This window comes from Heteronotia binoei, chromosome 20 (assembly GCF_032191835.1).
Source record: "Heteronotia binoei isolate CCM8104 ecotype False Entrance Well chromosome 20, APGP_CSIRO_Hbin_v1, whole genome shotgun sequence".
Classification (NCBI taxonomy): Eukaryota; Metazoa; Chordata; class Lepidosauria; order Squamata; family Gekkonidae; genus Heteronotia; species Heteronotia binoei.
The window spans coordinates 18,861,614-18,881,601 of NC_083242.1; the positions used below are offsets into that span (position 1 = coordinate 18,861,614).

General features: G+C 46.0%; 1 protein-coding gene across 2 annotated transcripts in view; it reads right to left on the reverse strand.

Moving 5' to 3' along the window:
- SNX29 (sorting nexin 29) overlaps positions 1–19,988 on the reverse strand; it is a 370,785-nt gene that overhangs the window by 315,692 nt on the left and 35,105 nt on the right. For both annotated transcript variants that reach the window (XM_060260506.1, XM_060260507.1), the window contains exons 5-9: positions 18,438–18,618; positions 17,106–17,176; positions 16,136–16,384; positions 10,697–11,057; positions 4,976–5,094 (exon numbers count right to left, since the gene is read on the reverse strand). In XM_060260506.1, coding sequence (XP_060116489.1) covers positions 4,976–5,094; positions 10,697–11,057; positions 16,136–16,384; positions 17,106–17,176; positions 18,438–18,618 — 981 coding nt within the window. The remainder of the gene's footprint in view (positions 1–4,975; positions 5,095–10,696; positions 11,058–16,135; positions 16,385–17,105; positions 17,177–18,437; positions 18,619–19,988) is intronic.

Sequence of the window (19,988 nt, forward strand, 5' to 3'; positions counted from 1 at the left end):
CCTGACAATGTCAGGAAGTGGGAAGAGGCGGGGGATGACAGCTTCTTAAGAGCAGAGTCAAAAATCCTCTCTCGTTGCACCCTCCTCATTTTGCTTCTAGGCACTGGAATGTCAAGCCCATCTAGGATACTTCAAAGCGCACCAAAATTTGACAAGCCTCGGCACATCCTTAAAGCACAATAACAAAGATGTAAGAGCATCCTTATCCTCTTATGAAGATTGAGATTTTTCCACCAGAGAGTCCCCAAGCCAAGAGCGGGTTAAGGCCTACCCAAGTAACCACTAGAAACAACAGCCACTTTCTTCCAGGACAAACGAATTATGTTTTCATACCTCTGCGCACTGACAAGATACAATATGTGTGTTTAAACGTTTACAACCTTTTGCAATTTCAGAAATATCCTCCTCACCATCTAATTTATGCCCTGCCCTTTCTTCCATAGAGCTCAAGGCAGATACGGAGTTCTTCCTTCCTTCGATTTATCTTCACGTCAACCCTGTGAGGTGGGTGAGACTGAGAGAGTTTATCCAGTCAGTTGAATTTTCATGGCTGGAGTCGTGACTTGAACCTGAATCTTCCCCTTCCTGTTCTAACTCAGGGGAACAGGCTTCCTCGGGAGGTGGTGGGCTCTCCTCCTTTGGAGGTTTTCAAACAGAGGCTAAGAGGCCATCCGACAGTAATGCTGATTCTGTGATCTTAAGCTGATCGTGGGAAGGAGGCAAGAAGAGTTGCATCAGTGCTTAGTTCTCATTGGGGTGGAATTCTAGCAGAAGCTCCTTTGCATATTAGGCCACACACCCCTGATATAGCCAATCCTCCGAGAGCTTACAAAAGAAGAGCCTTGTAAGCTCTTGGAGGACTGGCTACATCAGGAGGCCATGGCCCAATATGCAAAGGCGCTCCTGCTAGAATTCCACCCCTGGTTCTCATGTCCCTTTCTTACATGCCCAGGGAAATGCTGATTGGCACTTTGGGGGTCAGGCAGCAATTTTTCTCCAGGCCAGTTTGGCCAGGAACCTTTTTGCCATCTTCAGGGCATAGAGCGAGGGTCACTGGGTATGTTTTTCGGGGGTCAAGGTATTTGTGAATTTCCTGCATTGTGCAGGGGGTTGGACTAGATGACCCTGGAGGCACCTTCCAACTCTGATTCTATGATTCTCATGACTATATCACTTCCAACAGTGGGTAAAGTTACGCTTAGGAGTAGAAACCGAATTCTGCATTCCCGTGTCAAACTACCAATACAATTAGCCATGATGCCCTGAGACCTTCCGTCTTTCCAGATCTGAATATGATGCCACTCATGTGACAAGAGGGAAGAGATGAAGAAGAAGAGGGGATTGGATTTATACCCGGCCCTTTACTACCCAAAAGAGTCTCAGAGTGGTTTACGATCACCTTCCCCTCTTCACAACAGACACCCTGGGAGGTAGGTGGAGCTGAGAGAGCTCTGACAGAAACTGCTCTTGAGAGGAACAGTTCTGTGAGAACTTGCGACTGACTAAAGATCACATCATCAGGTGCAGGTGGAGGAGTGGGGAATCAAAACCATTTCTCCCAGATAAAAGTCCACGCATTTAACAACTACACCAAGAAGAAGAAGACTGCAGATTTATACCCCGCCCTTCTCTCTGAATCAGAGATTCAGAGCAGCTTACAATCGCCTATATCTTCTCCCCACACAACAGACACCCTGTGAGATGGGTGGGGCTGAGAGAGCTCTTACAGCAGCTGCCCTTTCCAGGACAACCTCTGCCAGAGCTATGGCTGACCCAAGGCCATTCCAGCAGCTGCAAGGGCAGGAGAGGGGGAATCAAACCCGATTCTCCCAGATAAGAGTCCGCACACTTAACCACTACCCCAAACTGGCTCAACTTCTAACTGGGAGAAGCTCTATGACCTCTCCAATGTCAGAGTGAGGGCTGTGAGCAGCAGACAAAGTCTAGCATGGGAGAAGAATCACAGAGAAGAACAAGCCAAGGGTTAGAGTCACAGGGAAAACTTCTCCACCAAGCCATCTCTCCTCGCCATTCCACCAGACTTCTCAGCATGCAAGTGAGGAGTAAGAGGCCACAATGCCCTTGCCCTCCATGTATGTCCCCCAGCAGCACGTCTTTTTTAAAAAGGCAGCGAAGAAATGGAGGCTCTGCAGGGTTTCCGTGACTCGCCTGAGTCTTAATCCACAGGTGGAAGGACTCTGACCTCAGTGCTCTCTGGGGTTCATATGGGGAAAGACGGCTCCTAAGGTAGGCAGGTCCTCGGCCATATAGGGCTTTAAAGGTAATAACCAGCACTTTGTAACGAATCTGGTATATAACTGGCAGCCAGTACAGTTCACGCAGCCCCGGCTGTATGTGCTCCCACTTTGGGAGCCCCATCAGCAATCTAGCAGCCGCATTCTGCACCAGCTGCAGCTTCCGGGTTCGGCACAGAGGCAGCCCCATGTAGAGGGCATTACAGTAGTCCAGTCTCAAGGTGACCGTTGCATGATGTCCAGAGTTGGAAAGAGATCCTGTATACTGTTTACCATATTCTATTTCCTCATTCCAAGAAACACATTATATTGTGCTTGCTAAGTACAAAGCCTAAAGTGATTGTCAGGGCTTCTTTTATAGCAAGAACTCCTTCACATATTAGGCCACACACCCTGATGTAGCCAATCCTCTAAGAGCTTACAGCAGGCTCTGCAATAAGAGCCCCGCAAGCTCTCGGAGGATTGGCTACATAAGAGGAGCGTGGCCTAATATGCAATGGAGTTCCTGCTACAAAAAAAGCCCTGGCGATTGTATGTTAAACCCAAAGGTAAGTCAAAATGGACGTCTACTCGCTCCAGCCTCTTTATATCTGCTGCTGGGGAGCACGGGCAGGAGGGGGCTGCCACTGATATCCTGCTTGAGAGCTTCTAAAAGGCAGCTAGCTGGTCAACCAGCAGGTGAACAGAATACCAGTGTGAGGTTTTGCTCAGGTTCCCCACTCCTCCAGTTGCACCTGCTGGAATGGCCTTGGGTTAGCCATAGCTCTCTCACAGGAGTTGCCCTTGAAAGAGCAGCTGCTGTGAGAGCCCTCTCACCCCCAGGGTGTCTGTTGTGAGGGGAGAAGATATAGGAGATTGTAAGCCGCTCTGAGTCTCTGATTCAGAAGAAGGGTGGGATATAAATCTGCAGTTCTTCAATCACGAGACTCCTTGAGTTGGATCAAAGGGAGTTTTAACGATGATACTCAAAGCAAACGTTACATGGCAAGTGTTCACTAGTCCAGGTCTTGCCAGAATGAAGTACAATTGAAAGTTATAAGCTATTATAGAGGAGGGGGGCTAGTCACTTCCCCAAAAGTCTTTTGAAAGTCTCAGGCCTCTATAGTCAAGGCCAAATCTGCTCTTCCATTGGTGCCTATAAGTGTTGCCCAGGAAGACGAGATTAGACTTTTTTCCCCACGGCCTCTTCCCACCTGAGAGTCTGCATCCCACATCAACTAAACTGCTAGTTGTTCCATCAAGAGACCTTGTAAGTGTTAGCAAGTGAAAACAAGTTTACACAATAAGGGTAGTATCATATGGAATCTAGAAAGGGTTCAACATAAACTTGCTAACTGGCATTGATAATAATACCAGGGTAATGAGTACTCAAATACTTTGGCCACCAAATGAGAAGGGCGCACTCACTGGAGAAGACCCTGATGCTGGAAAAGACAGAAGGCAAAAGAAGAAGGGGACGGCCAAAGATGAGATGGCTGGACAGCGTTACTGATGTAACTAACATGAATTTGAGTGGACTTCAGAGGATGGTGGAAGACAGGAGAGCCTGGTGTGACTTGGTCCATGGGGTCGCAAAGAGTCGAACTCAACTGTGCGACTGAACAACAACAATGAGTACCCAGCTTGCTGGGAGTAAAGTGTAGATGACTGGGAAAGTAATGACAAACCACCCCATAAAAAGTCTGCCAAGAAAACGCCCTGATCTGATGTCATCCCAGGGGTCAGTAATGATCCGGTGCTTGCACAGGGGGACTACCTTTACCTTTTTAATAACATCAGCAATGCAAACGTCAATCAGAAACTATTAAATGAAACCTTGTCAGGGACTTGCTCCTGACAGCTAGTCTGGATGGGCCTTTGGTCTGATCCCACATGGCTCTTCTTATGCTAAGGACCCCACTCCAAAAATGTAAAAAGCCCAACTGACAAAGACTGAAGCTGCATTAGAAGGTACAGGACATCAAGAGCCAATGAGAATTATCGAAAGAAGAACAATAACGGAGAAAGACAGGAAATCTTGCCTATTTCAAGCTTCTGTGAGATTACAGCATCTGGGAGCAGGAGATGAAGGTGCAGATGTGGGGCAAAAAAGGGAAACTGAAAAACCATTTATGTCCCCTGTCCCATGATTCCTCAAAGGCCTGCTTAGGAACAAATAAACGTTCTGGTATTTCTCTCAGATTTTGCAAGATGACAATTTTTTATGAAGCAAAAAAAAAAAAAAGCCCCTCAGCACTGAATTAAGAGTTGAAAGCTGCAGTACTGAGTATCCACTAGGAAATCCTTGTGCCTGCATTGTAAGAAGAGAAAACAAACCGGGGGGAGGGGGGGCGTTGCTGGACAAAAAGCAACCTATATATTTCCCAGAGCTTCACTCTTCATCTCCCCCCACATACGGAGAAGGCACCACAGCAATATATAAGCATCAGGACATGAAGACAATCTTTCATGTGTGCATGTAGAGCTCTCTCTCGCTCTCTGTGCAGTGCCAAATAAATCCACCCCAAACTCACTGGGGAGAGGTTAGGGAAAGGAAGGGGGCAACACTGAACAAAGGACTTGCTGCCATAGCATTCCCAGCATCAAGGAGACCATTTCACTTGGCCAACTCAAAATGGCATGCATTTTAACAACTGTTCGGGTCAGATACTCTCTTCATACCTCGTTGAATCTGGTCACAGAAATATTAATTTTTTTTTAAAAAGGCAATGAATACTCACCAGTCGGAGAGCGACAGCCAGCAGCACTGACAGGAAACAACACATCGGAATCATCATTCAGGGGCTGCAAAGGAGCCCAAGCACTGACCGTCAAGTTGCTTGTAATGCCCCGAGAGGGTCTAAATAAAAAAAGAAAGGCATATGTGGTCACTTAATCCAGACTATTTTCTTTTTTTCATTCTCTATTTTTAATCAAACTTTTTTAAACGATATACCACAAGTGCAGTCAAATATTCACAAAATCTTAACCTTTTAAATCCCCCTCCCTCCATACAAAAATCTATAACTAGCTGGGATTTTTGGCCCCAATGTGCATTACTTTGCACTTGACCACACTGAACCTCATCTGCCACATTGACTCCCACTCACTCAGCCTCAACAGATCCCTTTGGAGTGCCTCACAATCCTCTCTGATTCTCACCACCCTGAATAATTTAGTGTCATCTGCAAACTTGGCCATTTCACTGCTTACTCTCAACTCCAAATTATTAATGAAAAATTTAAAGATCATGGGACCCAGTACTGAGCCCTGTGGCACCCCACTGCTTATCGTCCTCCACTGCGAAGATCGCCCATTTATACTCACTCTCTGCTTCCTGTTAATTAGCCAGTTTTTGATCCACAAGAGGACCTGTCCTTTTACTCCATGACTCTTGAGCTTTCTAAGGAGCCTGTGATGAGGAACTTTATTAAAAGTTTTCTGGAAGTCAAGGTAAAGAACATCTATTGGGTCTCCTTTGTCCACATGTTTGTTCACCCCCTCAAAGAACAAGTTAGTGAGGCAAGATCTTCCCTTACAGAACCCATGCTGAGTCTTCCTCAATAACTTGTGTTCATCAATGTGCCTACTCATTCTGTCCTTGATAATGGTTTCTACCAACTCTCCCAGTACTGAAGTCAGACTGACTGGCCTGTAATTTCCAGGATCTCCTCTGGAACCCTTTTTAAAGATGGGGGTGACATTTGCTACCTTCCAGTTGTCAAGCATGCATATTTCTGTGTGCCATGATGGTTCCTTAGACAAAGAGCAGATTGCCAACCGCTCCTGCTCCCCCCTCCTTTACAACCTAAGGGCAAGTAATAAATCCATCTGGCCCAAGGATGTTTAGGTTAGCCTGGCTGGTAACAGTGTGATGCGCCTCTCCCCCAGATTCACACAGACAGGTCTTATCTGCTCGCAGAGAAAGTGTGAGAAAGGGAGATGTTTTTAATAGCCTACATTCCTTAGTAATAAAAGAGATACTATGTAGTAACCTATGAATCCGTGACTCAAATTGCATCTTCATGATACTTTATAGAATAGCTTCAAAGGGTAACTATGTAAGTCTGTGTACGTCATTACTTCCAAGGATTCTGTCCTTGGTAAAGCTTTTGAGTTTCTACAATAAAGCAGCTTTTGATTCAATAACAAAAGACTGATTATTGAGAAATATCGGTGCTTGACACCAGTCCTCAGGAACACGGGCAATGAAAGATTACATATTTTTGTCAAGAGATCAAGAAGTTCACCTTTGAGTTCTTTCAGAACTCTTGGATGCATGCCATCCGGACCTGGTGACTTATTAGTTTTTAATTTGTCTATCAGTTGTAGGACCTCCTCTCTTGTCACCTCAATCTGCCTCAGGTCTTTCAGTATCTCTTCCAAAATCAGTGGTTCTGGAAAGGGCAAACACTTTTCATCTTCCACAGCTAAGACAGAGGCAAAAAATGCATTCAGCTTCTCAGCCATTTCCCTATCCTCTTCAGTAATCTTTTTACCCCTTGGTCATCCAAGGGCCCCACTGCCTCCCTGGCTAGTTTCCTGTTTCTAATATATGTCAAGCATGCAGTTTTCAATTGGATACAATTTCAAGTGGATACAAAACTACGTTTACTGATAGACTGATATGCTCTCTGGATATAGGTTCTTTAGAGTAATGCCAAAAATACATTACTTTTAAGACATATTTCAAAGGATTCCCAGAGGTGGGGGCAAGCGGGGCGCTCTAACACCTAAACTATCATAAATGTCTACATTCTCACAATGTTATCAGTATCTTGTCCTTGCTTTCCCCAGATGTCTCACACTCCCAGGCAGGAATGTATGGGAAGGTGTTGATTACTCTTTCTCAAGTTAGTTTCGTTTCTCTCTATTCTATTTCACAAGCAATACAGCAAGAAGGGGGAGGGGGGAAGAATAACAGAGCTAACATATCTTGGTCCCCCATGATATTTCACAGACCAGCTTTATGGGGGACCCTAAAACAATTAATTACCAGTGGAATTCTACCATGCTTGACAATATATTTGAAGAAATTTTTATTGCTGACCTTTTATTTATTTTTTTTGCAATATGCTCCTCATAGTCCCTTTTTGCCTGCCTGATCACAGTCTTGCATTTGATTTGCCACAGCCTGTGTTCCCTTTTATTTATCTCACTATCTAGCCTTTCACCTCTTAAAGGAATCCTTCTTACCTTTTACAGCTTCCATAACTTTGTTTGTTAACCATGCAGGCCTTTTCTTATACATTTGTGCCTTTCCTAACTTGTAGTATATATTTTATATGAGCTTCTAGGATTGTAGTTTTAAATAGCCTCCAAACTTCCCCAAGGGTTTTGACTGTATCTACCTTTCCTTTCAGTTTCCTCTTCACATGCCTCCTCATCTCAGAGAATTTACCCCTTTTAAATTTAAAAGTGGTTGTGCTGGATTTTGGGGGGCAACTCTCTATTTATACAAATGGTGAAATCAATAACATTATGGTCACTGCTCCCAAGCGGTGCAATCACTTTTACATCTCTCACCAGGTCTTGGGCATTACTTAGGACCAAATCCAGGATTGCCCCACCCTGGTAGGTTCTGTGACCATCTGCTCCATAGCACAGTCATTGAGAGCGTCTAAAAACAAAATCTCTTTCTCTCGACCAGAACACATATTGACTCAATCAATCTGCGGGTAGTTAAAATCACCTATTATGACACAGTTTTTACGTTTAGCCACTATCTTTAATCCTTCCATCATATTATAATCGTCCTCTATCTTTTGATTTGGTGGGCGATAAACTCCGATAGTTAAATTTCCTTTTGGCCCCTCTATTTTGACCCAAAGCAGATGAGGCTCAACATGGCCAAGTTCAAAGTAATGCACAATGGGGCCAAAAATCCCAGCTACAAACACAAGTTGATGGGGTGTGAACTGGCAGAGACTGACCAAGAGAGAGATCTTGGGGTCGTGGTAGATAACTCACTGAAAATGTCAAGACAGTGTGCAATTGCAATAAAAAAGGCCAACGCCATGCTGGGAATTATTAGGAAGGGAATTGAAAACCAATCAGCCAGTATCATAATGCCCCTGTATAAATCGATGGTGCGGTCTCATTTGGAATACTGTGTACAATTCTGGTCACCGCACCTCAAAAAGGATACTATAGCATTGGAAAAAGTGCAGAAAAGGGCAACTAGAACGATTAAAGGTTTGGAACACTTCCCCTATGAAGAAAGGTTAAAATGCTTGAGGCTCTTTAGCTTGGAGAAACGTCGACTGCGGGGTGACATGGGATGGAGAAAGTAGAGAAAGAAGTCCTTTTCTCCCTTTCTTACAATACAAGAACTCGTGGGCATTTGATGAAATTGCTGAGCAGTCGGGTCAGAACGGATAAAAGGAGGTACTTCTTCACCCAATGGGTGATTAACATGGAATTCACTGGCACAGGAGGTGGTGGCGGCTGCAAGCATAGCCAGCTTCAAGAGGGGATTGGATAAAAATATGGAGCAGAGGTCCATCAGTGGCTATTAACCACAGCATATTTTTGGAACTGTCTGGGGCAGTGATGCTCTGTATTCTTGGTGCTTGGGGGGGGCAAAGTGGAAGGGCTTCTAGCCCCACTTGTGAACCTCCTGATGGCACTTGGGTTTGTTTGGGTTTTTTGGCCACTGTGTGACACAGAGTGTTGGAATAGATGGGCCATTGGCCTGATCCAACATGGCTTCTCTAATGTTCTTATAACAACACATCTATACAATTATCCTAGGATCAGATTCAGACAGGTGAAGTTCAGGAGGTAGATACAGCAACCATATGATCAAAATAAAAAGCTGCAAAATAAACTCCCTACATAAAGAATACATACTGACAAGTTCAAAAGAGCTCAGCTTATAGTGTGCATGAAATGCACAGGGTGAACTAACTTCCCAGAAAAGGAGGGTGATGGGGAAAGGCCAAAAACAATCAAACAAACTAACAAAAATACACGCAATAAAGCCAAAGTTCAATAGTAAACAAGTGTCACTGCTTTTAGAAAATTCCACCAGTCCAAAAGCAAAATACCAATTACTGCCAGTTTGTAGCAGGAACAATTACTGCCACAGAGCCAGTTTGGTGTAGTGGTTAAGTGTGCGGACTCTTATCTGGGAGAACCGGTTTTGATTCCCCACTCCTCCACTTGCAGCTGCTGGAATGGCCTTGGGTCAGCCATAGCTCTCTTATCTGGGAGAACCGGGTTTGATTCCCCGCTCCTCCACTTGCACCTGCTGGAATGGCCTTGGGTTAGCCATAGCTCTGGCAGAGGTTGTCCTTGAAAGGGCAGCTGCTGTGAGAGCCCTCTCAGCCCCACCCACCTCAAATGGTGTCTGTTGTGGGGGAGGAAGATAAAGGAAATTGTGAGCTGCTCTGAGATTCGGAGTGGAGGGCAGGATATAAATCCAGTATCTTCTGCTGCTGCTGCTGCACCAGTACACCAGACAGAAGTACCTTTATTGGCACAGTAAAAAAACTTAGAATGACGTCTGAGATCGACATGTAAAGCTAAGATCATATTACATATGATTAAAATAAAAACATCAATTTGGTCACAGAGCATAATTCGATTTAATACACAGAGCATCACTGCCCCAGTGGCTGGATAAATATTGGAGGTTGGCTAAATACTGGAGTAGAGGTCCATCAATGGCTATTAGCTACAGCGTATTATTGGAACTCTCTGTCTGGAGCAAGTGATGCTCTGTATTCCTGGTGCTTAGGAGGGGCAGCAGTGTGAGGACTTCTAGTGTCCTGGACCCAATGATGGACCTCCTGATGGCGCCTGGTTTTTTTGGCCACTGTGTGACAGAGTGTTGGACTGGATGGGCCATTGGCCTGATCCAACATGACTTCTCTTATGTCCTTATGTCTGGGGCAGTGATGCTCTGTATTTTTGGTGCTTGGGGGGGCAACAGGGTGAGGGCTTCTAGTGTCCTGGCCCCACTGGTGGACCTCCTGATGGCGCCTGGTTTTTTTGGCTACTGTGTGACACAGAGTGTTGAACTGAATGGGCCATTGGCCTGATCCAACATGGCTTCTATTATGTTCTTAATTAAAGTCATGCGTGACAGAACTACTCCAGGCCTAACCACCACAAGAACATGCCAGACTTCCATCCTTATAACAACGCTCACACGCCACACAGAAAAAATGTTCAATATCTGACGCTATCAAATGCTGCAGGGTCTTCCCGAAATGAAATTGGACCGGTTCATTTATGATTCGTTGTACTTTAATAATATATGATTTTTCTGGACAGTAGGCGTGTTGTGCAATGGATGGTTTATTGTCTGTAACACTGCTGAGAATTTTTGGAAGAAACGAATTGTAGATAATATTGAACATTTTTTCTATGTGGAGTGTGAGCGTAGTTATTTCACTTTGCCTCTGCGGTCCCTCTCTCCACAGACTCCTATCCTTGGCAGTATCCAGAATACTCACTTTCCACAAGATTCTCTGTCTTGCACTAAGCATTGGATTCCAACTGTTTTGGCACGGCTCCCTTCGTTATCATCAACATCGTCGTCGTCATCATCTATACTTTTAACATCCAGCTTCTGGAAACTTGTGTCTCCATTTAGGTTCATGGGATTGTTTTTGAATGAAGTTGCCATCTGCTTCCCGTTCAGTTTAGCCAGGGGGGCAGAGAAAGACCCTGAAGATGGGCCAGAGTTCCCTTCCAAGCTTCTGCCCGCAACAGTCACCCGTAAGATGTCATCCAAATCTGGTTCGTCTTCCTTGTCATCGAATGAAATAATATTGACTTTCCTCCTTCTCCTCCCACCATTTCCATAATTCAGATCTGGAAGAGAGAGAAAGGCAAAAAATTGGAAATCTTTCTCTCACACACATACACCCCCTCATTTTAATCCAGAGCAAACACAACAACAGACTCTTATTTATTGCACTTCACACCCAGGATACCTAATGACAGACACATCAATCTGCTATTTCGACTTATATTGCCTTTGTTGTTGTTTCAGCCCAGTCAACACAAACTAACAATCACCAGACCCCAACTTGTGATTCTTTTAATCTGCTAAAAAACATTTCCATGACTTTGCATACTAACTCACTGCCCACATACTAACTCACAGCTTACATTCTGAATGAAGTGTGCTTCTAGAACACAAAAGCTTACATTCTAAATAAAACTTTGTTGGTCTTAAAGGTACCACATGACTCCTACTTTGTTCTACTGCTTCAGACCAACATGGCTGCCCACCAGATCTACATACACAAACACGAACAAACAGAGAACAGGCAACACAAGCAGACATAGTTGTGTTATTTTAAAAGCCAGTTTTATCCCCGCGGCGCAGAGTGTTAAAGCTGCAGTACTGCAGTCCTAAGCTCTGCTCACGACCTGAGTTCGATCCCCGGTGGAAGCTGGGTTTTCAGGTAGCCGGCTCAAGGTTGACTCAGCCTTCCATCCTTCCAAGGTCGGTAAAATGAGTCCCAGCTTGCTGGGGGGAAAGTGTAGATGACTGGGGAAGACAATGGCAAACCATCCCGTAAAAAGTCTGCCGTGAAAACGTTGTGAAAGCAACATCACCCCAGAGTTGAAAACGTCTGGTGCTTGCACAGGGGACCTTTCCTTTATCTTTCTTACAAATTTGCAAAAGAATTTTTTTTTCAGTTTTGCAGAGCTATCGAATTCTTTAAAAATCGCAAGTTTGTCTGCCACACTTCTTTTTTTGCACATTTGATCCAACATATGAATAGATGTTCCTATTCTTTGCAAAGCTACTCAATGCTTTTTAGAAGAGGTTTTATAAAATTACATGCCAGAACTTAGGAAATAAAATTATGAGAATCCTTACTGAGAGCTCCCATTTACATTCATACCCTGGAGACAGAATCAAATTTAGCATTTGAAGGGGGGCAAATGACTTCAGTTCTATTTGGTTAAGAGCACAATGACACTGAACTGTTTTACAGACCTAAATAAATTTTTAAAAATAAACTTTTGGACCCAGGGATAGTCTTACTTTATAGGAAGAAAACTCCACCCCAATTTGAATCTCAGGCACTTCCCCTTAATATAGGCAAGACAGCACTCGAGTCACTGGTGTACTGGTTCAGAGCAGTGGACTCTAATCTGGAGAACCGGGTTTGATTCCCCACTCCTCCTCCACATGCAGCCAGCTAGGTGACCTTGGGCCAGACACTTCTTTCAGCCCCACCTGTCATGCATGGTAAAAGCTTAATGGTGATCTATGGTTTTAGGGCCCTCCATAAAGCTGGTCTGTGAAACATCATGGAGGGCCGGTGTAGTTTGGCTCTGTTATTCTTCCCCCCCCCATCCTGCTTTATTGCTTTGTGTAGTAGAATAGTGAGAAACAAAACTAGTAACGGGAGAAGAAGACTGAACACCTTCCCATGCATTCCTGCATGGGAGTGTAAGCCATCTGGGAAAGCAAGGACAAGACACTGATAACATTGTGGGAACGTAGACATTTATGATAGTTTATGTGTTAGCTTGCATTCCTTACCCCCTCCTTGGAGGATCCTTTGAAGTATGTCTTAAAAGAATTGTATCAATATATTTCTAGTATCACTCTCAAGGTCCTGAACCAAGAGAGCATCTCGATTTAGCAATAAACGCAGTTTTGTATCTACCTGACTCGTTCTTTTGAAAATCGCATGCTTGACACCACCTACCTCATAGGATGTCTGTTGCGGGGAGAGGAAAGGGAAGGAAACTCTAAGTGAAAGGCAGGGTATAAATCCAACTCTTCTTCTTTTTAAAATATTTTTGTATTTATGTGCGCATGTGTGTGCCTGCACCTGGAAGTCACGGCAACCTGTGGTGACTGACCCCTACTGCGGGAATCATGGAAGATACTCAGGGAGGTGGCTGAATAGAGTCTGCCCCTGCCCTCCCGACTGCTGGTATTCCAAGGACGTCTCTCATCTATGTACTTGCCAGAGAAGAACCTGGAAGTCATGACAACCTCTGGTGATTGTCCCCTACTTCTCATGCAAGCTATACTTTGCAATCACATGAACAGAGAAGAGAAGGCACACAATCACACACTTGAACACACACATCCACTAAACAGATTCAGGCGGGCAGCTGTGTTGGTTTGAAGCAGCAGAACAAAGTTGGAGTCCGATACCACCTTTAAGACCAACAAAGTTTTATTTCGTGCACGCGAAAGCTTACCCCCACAATAAAACTTTGTTGGTCTTAAAGGTGTCGCTGGCCCCAAACTTTGTTCTTTATCCACCAAATGACAACAGCCATGGCTTGTATTCCTGGTTTGGAGGAGAAGTCACAGTTTGGCAAATTCATCCTAATTCCCAAACAGTTTGCCCTACAGAAAAGAAGCATTAACTGACTGAAGATTATAGAATCATAGAGTTGGAAGGGGGCTCCGGGTTCATCTAGTCTAACCCCCTGTCCAACTCCAGGTGCCATCAGGAAACCCTCCCATTGTTGCCCCCCCCCGGCACCAAGAATACAAAGCATCAGAGCTCCAGACAGAGAATTCCATCTATACTCTGTGGCTAACAATCAATGCACCAACCCCAGAGCCCGACAAAACCCATTTAGCACCCCTCTGGACTTGAAGACTTGATAAAGGAGGGCAAACAATTCGATGAACCTGAGTGCAAGGCAAAAGTATCCTTTAGCACTCCTGCAGAAACAAGCAATTGTGTCAACAGAGAAGATATATATTGGTTGTTGTAGATTTTCCGGGCTGTGTGGCCGTGGTCTTGGCATTGTGAGACCTGACAATTCGCCAGCAACTATGACTGGTAGCCTCAGAAGTAAAACCCAGAAAACCAGGACTCAGATTCAGTGGGAGCTCACAGGAACTCAGCTCCTGAACTTTTCTGATGGTTCCCCCTCCTCCTCCCCACTGACCTGGTCCATTGAATAGTAAGTGCAGCTGCATAACAATCCCTGGATTAGGAGAGCAGGCAGCCTGCCAGCCACCAGGGGCTTTGCCACACTCCCAGCAGACCTCATTAACCCCTAGAGAAGCCCATGCCACCCTTTCTCCACTTCTTATATGATTTTGGGCAGTGGGTGACTTGATGGCCTTTTGACTGGGGGCGGGGCCCAGGAAAGCTCCAGGTGAGCGAGGCCTGCTTGGACTGGCTGGATCTCTAGCAAGCCCAAGCAGGCCTCGCTTGCCCAGGGCTCTCCTTCCTTGCATCAGGTTGCTTTTGGCTGGGGGGGGAGCAGCATATGCTAATGAGCTCCACCACCTATTTTACTACAAAATGACCCCTGCAGAAAGCTGAAGTTCTTTGACCCAAAAAGAACTCCAGTTTTCAGGGTTACACCTCTGAGGATTCCAGTCACAGTTGCTGGCGAAACGTCAGGTCTCATAATACCTAGGCCATGGCCACACAGCTCGGAAAATCTACAGCAACCAACGGACTCTGACTGTGAAAGCCTTCGACAACATATAGAGAAGATAATAGTCCAGGAGATAGGATTCCTTATTGCAAAGCAAACATTGAAAAAATAAATAAACACAACAGCCCTTGGCATGGAAACCTCCTTGATGATGATATTGGATTTATATCCCACCCTCCACTCGGAAGAGTCTCAGAGCAGCTCACAATCTCCTTTACCTTCCTCCCCCACAACAAACACCCTGTGAGGTGGGTGAGGCTGAGAGGGCTCTCACAGCAGCTGCCCTTTCAAGGACAGAGTCTCAGAGGGGCTCACAATCTCCTTTCCCTTCCTCCCCCACAACAGACACCCTGTGAGGTGGGTGGGGCTGAGAGGGCTCTCACAGCAGCTGCCCTTTCAAGGACAGAGTCTCAGAGCGGCCTACAATCTCCTTTCCCTTCCTCCCCCACAACAGGCACCCTGTGAGGTGGGTGGGGCTGAGACGGCTCTCACAGCAGCTGCGCATTCAAGGACAGTCTCAGAGCAGCTCACAATCTCCTTTACCTTCCTCCCCCCACAACAGACACCCTGTGAGGTGGGTGGAGATGAGAGGGCTCTCACAGCAGCTGCCCTTTCAAGGACAGAGCCTCATAATGGCTCACAATCTCCTTTACCTTCCTCCCCCACAACAGGCACCCTGTGAGGTGGGTAGGGCTGAAGAGGGCTCTCACAGCAGCTGCGCTTTCAAGGACAGTCTCAGAGCAGCTCACAATTTCCTTTACCTTCCTCCCCCCACAACAGACACCCTGTGAAGTGGGTGGGGCTGAGAGGGCTCTCACAGCAGCTGCCCTTTCAAGGACAGGTGCCCTTTCAAGGACAGCTGGGTGGGGCTGGAGAGGGCTCTCATAGCAACTGCCCTTTCAAGGACAGAGTCTCATAGCGTCTCACAATCTCCTTTACCTTCCTCCCCCACAACAGTCATCCTGTGAAGTGGGTGGGGCTGAGAGGGCTCTCACAGCAGCTCCCCATTCAAGGACAGTGTCTCAGAGAGGCTCACAATCTCATTTACCTTCCTCCTCCACAACAGACACCCTGTGAGGAGGGTGGGGCTGGAGAGGGTTGTCACAGCAGCTGCTCTTTCAAGGACAGAGTCTCAGAGCGGCTCACAATTTCCTTTACCTTCCTCCCCCACAACAGACACCCTGTAAGGTGGGCGGGGCTGGAGAGGGCTCTCACAGCAGCTGCCCTTTCAAGGACAGAGTCTCAGAATGGCCTACAATCTCCTTTCCCTTCCACCCCCCACAACAGACACCCTGTGAGGTGGGTGGGGCTGGAGAGGGCTCTCACAGCAGCTGCCTTTTCAAGGACAACCTCTGTGAGAGCTATGGCTGACCCAAGGCCATTCCAGCAGGTGCAAGTGGAGGAGGGGGGAATTGAACCCGATTCTCCCAGATAAGAGTCCGCACATTTTACCACTACACCAAACTGGCGCATTTAAATACCTCAAGCATGTTGGTAGCACTTACCACCACTAGCACTCTTTGGGAAAACTGGAGATAGGTCTGTGTCTTGATCCGATCTGATGAGAATGGAAACGGGAGAAGACGCCGTGATCTCCCGGAGGAGGCTGCTAACCCCTTGGGTAGATCCTTTCAACAGCGAGGTCATGTTTTGTGTGGATTCCTTGAGAAGGTGGGAGACCGCAGAAGTGCCTTTGCTTTGCCCATTTAAATCCTTGTTATCAATGTTGATAGCGAAAAGAATCGGGTTCAGACCTTCGGATAAAAGCAAGGGAGGTCCCTGATGCAGCGAAACTCCATACAGAGAACACGGCGGATTATGCCCAAGGATGTCATTTATTTTTATTTATTTAATTAGATTTTCTCCAACCACCCTCCCCTGGAGAACAGGGCTCAGGGTGGTGTAAAGCAAAATCATAAAAGCATCAAGAGAACAGGTTAAAAACCAATAAAATACAGTAATTTAACTGCGGTTTCAGTGTCTCAATAAACAACTCTTGATTCATCACGGAGTATGTTGTTAACTGGAAGTCTGGGGACTTGACAGAAGGAAGGAAAATAGATGGGAGGAGGGGGGAGAGGTGGAAAGAAAGCAGCTTTAACTTTAAATAAATTCTCTAAGCCACCTCCTGGCTTGGATTGAAGAAGGGATTTAAAGAGAGAAATGCCTTTTCGAGGTTAGCTGACGTGGTGGGGGTGGGGAGCTTCAAGAGCTACACAATATGTGTGAAAGAGCCACATGTGGCTTCCGAGCTGCAGTTTGGCCAACTCTGCTCTGGTTGAGGAAAGTGAGATGTCTCTTGGGCTGGGGGACCACCACTAGATTCCAATCCACAGAGCCCAATGCTCTTCTGGGGGTATACTGAACGTAACTACCACAGCACACACTCTACTTCACCCTTACTGGCCAAGAAAGCAGAAAACAGTCTTCCAAACAGCCATGTCATTTGCATCAATACTGCTGGGCAATGCTTACCAGCTGCCATGGTGGGGATCATACTGGAGCGTTCTTCATCCATCATGAATGACCAGTCTTCATAGAAGACACTGTGTGTTTAAAAAAAGAAGTAGTAGTAGTGAAACAACGAAGAAAGCTAAATCAAATTGCATCCAGCAATCTGTCAGCAAAGAGGCTGGCAGCTGCAGATCTTCTCTGCTTTCTCTCCCTCTTCCCCAGCAGCTTTTTTCTGACCCTGCAGGCTGAGAGGCTTTGGTTGGGAAGGGGATGAAACCTTTTCTGCCATCAAAGCCAACAGAAGCTTGACTTCTGGAGCAGCTGCCCAGCCAGTTTTGAAAAAAATAAACTCACAATACAACTCCACTCCAAATTATAAGTGCCCACCCATAGCAGGCCCCAGAGGTATAAGCCTGAATCCCAGACTAAAAAAAAAATCCATAGATGGGAACTTTCCTGCTGCCACCTTCAGGACTGGCACAGGGACAGATCAAGGCTATACAGCAGGCAGGAGGAATTGGCAGGAATTCCACCTCCCCTTCCATTTGTGGAAAATTTTGTCTAGATCCAACGCGGCAGTTCTGACTCCCATCTAGCCATACTTGGTCTTGAGCAATTTTTTTTTTTTGAACATCAAGGCACACTCAACTTATGGTGACTCCAGGGGATTTTCAAGCCTTATTCCAGAAATCTAACCATTGTAGACACCCAATCACTCTAAAGCACTATGCAGCAAGGAACCAGGAAAGTGGAGGTTTGTGGGTTCTCATGAACCAGTTTGCGAACCTCCATGAACTTTTCCATCACATGAACTGGTTCAGATTCATAGGGTTCATGAAGGGGGGGGCATTGTTAAACGCCTCCCCTTCCTTCTCCTAGTTGTACCACAGTGGTGGCACGCCTCCAGAAGTGAAGGGAATGCAATCTGCATTGCAGAGATGCAAACTGAAAGAATCACCGCAAAAACCATGGCGGTTCATGTATCACGAACCAGGCAGGCTCACATACCACAAACTGACTTAGTTCGGAATGAAACCTGGTTCATAATTCGATTCATGCCCATCCCTAGTAGTCATAGGGACTAGGAGCTGGAAAACTCTGGTCTTCCAACTCTACAGTCTGATTGTCATTTAAGGTGCCTAGAATCTTAAAAGCTTTTTTTTAAAAAGCTAAGCTCTTTACTACTGTATCTTGAACAAAAGATCTGCACGATTCCTCATTCACTTGTGCTACAAATGTTATTAGCTGAAAAGGAGTAATTTTAGTCTGTTGCTGCCCGTTCTATTGCCTCAATGGGCTCCTTCCTGCCAACGCTACCGCACCTATCAGGAAAAATATTAATGCAGGAACTACCTAAGCCGATCCTTATCCGCCAGTAGCATATGGAAGTATCTTTCCAAGGAATGCTCATTCAGAGCGCAACGCAGCCAGGCACGGCCTCTGCCAACATCTGTTGTAATGCTCTTCAGAGAGTAGAAGCGTTGAAGTTCGTGCCTGTTCAGAATTTCTTTCACGTAATACCAGAACACAGGATCTGGGAGAGAGGAAAAAAGAACATATATATTCACTTCCAGGCCTTGAATTCAGGAGGACCTCACAGGAGCACAGCTCCTGAAACTTTCTGGGGATTCCCCCTCTTCCTCCCCACCTACCTCGTCCATTGAATAGTAGGTGCAGCTGCATAACAATCCCTGGGTTAGGAGAGCAGGCAGCCAGCCAGCCACCAGGGGCTTTGCCACACCCCCCAGCAGCTCTCACTAACCCCTGGAGAAGACCACAACACCCTTCCTCCACCTCTTATGTGATTTTGGGTGGTGGTCGGCTTGCTGGCCTTTTGACTGGGTGTGTGTGTGGCCAGGGAGAGCCCCAGGTGAGCGAGGCCTGTTTGGGCTGGCTGGATCTCTAGCCAGCCCAAGCAGGCCTCACTCGCCCAGGGCTCTCCTTTTTTGTGTCGGGTTGCTTTTGGCTGATGAGGGGGTGGCATATGCTAATGAGTTATGCTTATGAGCCCCACCACCTATTTATCTACAAAACAACCCCTGTTCACTTCTAAAATTATCTAGAGTTTTTTTTTAAAGGAATAACAATGTCAAAGAACTGCCTTCATCAGATCTCTTCTCCTGCTCCCAGGCTCTACGACCATGCGCGCCACCCCCACCCTCCAGTTCTCTCGAGCTGGCCATTCAAGCAGCTACCTATGACAGTTTTATTTCAGAAAACTGTATAGCTGGCTTAAGCCCCTTAAAGCAAAATTATGTTACAGCTGGCTGAACTGCTAACCTGCCACTGGACCTCCTTGCACAGAACGGCTTTTAAACTGTTCACTATCATCCCTGAGAATCCACCTTTTATGGCCAAACCTAATGTCCTGTGTCTAAAGGTCATTTAGCTCCACATTTAATTGCCGTAGGTAGCCAAAGCTAAGAGAATAATGTTTCGGCCTGCTGCTTAGGGGATTATTATTTTTTAATTAACAGAGAGGCTTTAGGGGAAGAACTACCTCTTTGACCGAGCATTAAAAAACAGATGCCAAAAAACCCTCAAGAGCTTCAAAATGGGTTATAAAATTACAGAACTGTTTCACCTTCCAAGTCATGCACCCAGCAACCCCATGCGGCTCTTTCACACACACTGTGGCTCTTGAAGCCTCTAACGCCCCATCAGCCAGCTTGGAGAAGGAATCTTGCTCTCTTTAAATCACTTCTCTGAGCCAAGCCAGCCAGGAGCTTGGAAAATGCATTTAAAGTTAACGTTGCTTTCTTTCCACCTCTCCCTCCCCCACCTATTTGCCTCCCTCCCTTCTTTCATGTCTTGCTGCTCTCAAACGGCTGACGTTTGCATATTGCAGCACTGAAACATCTGACGTTCATGTCTTGTGGCTTTCAAACATCTGACATTTATCCT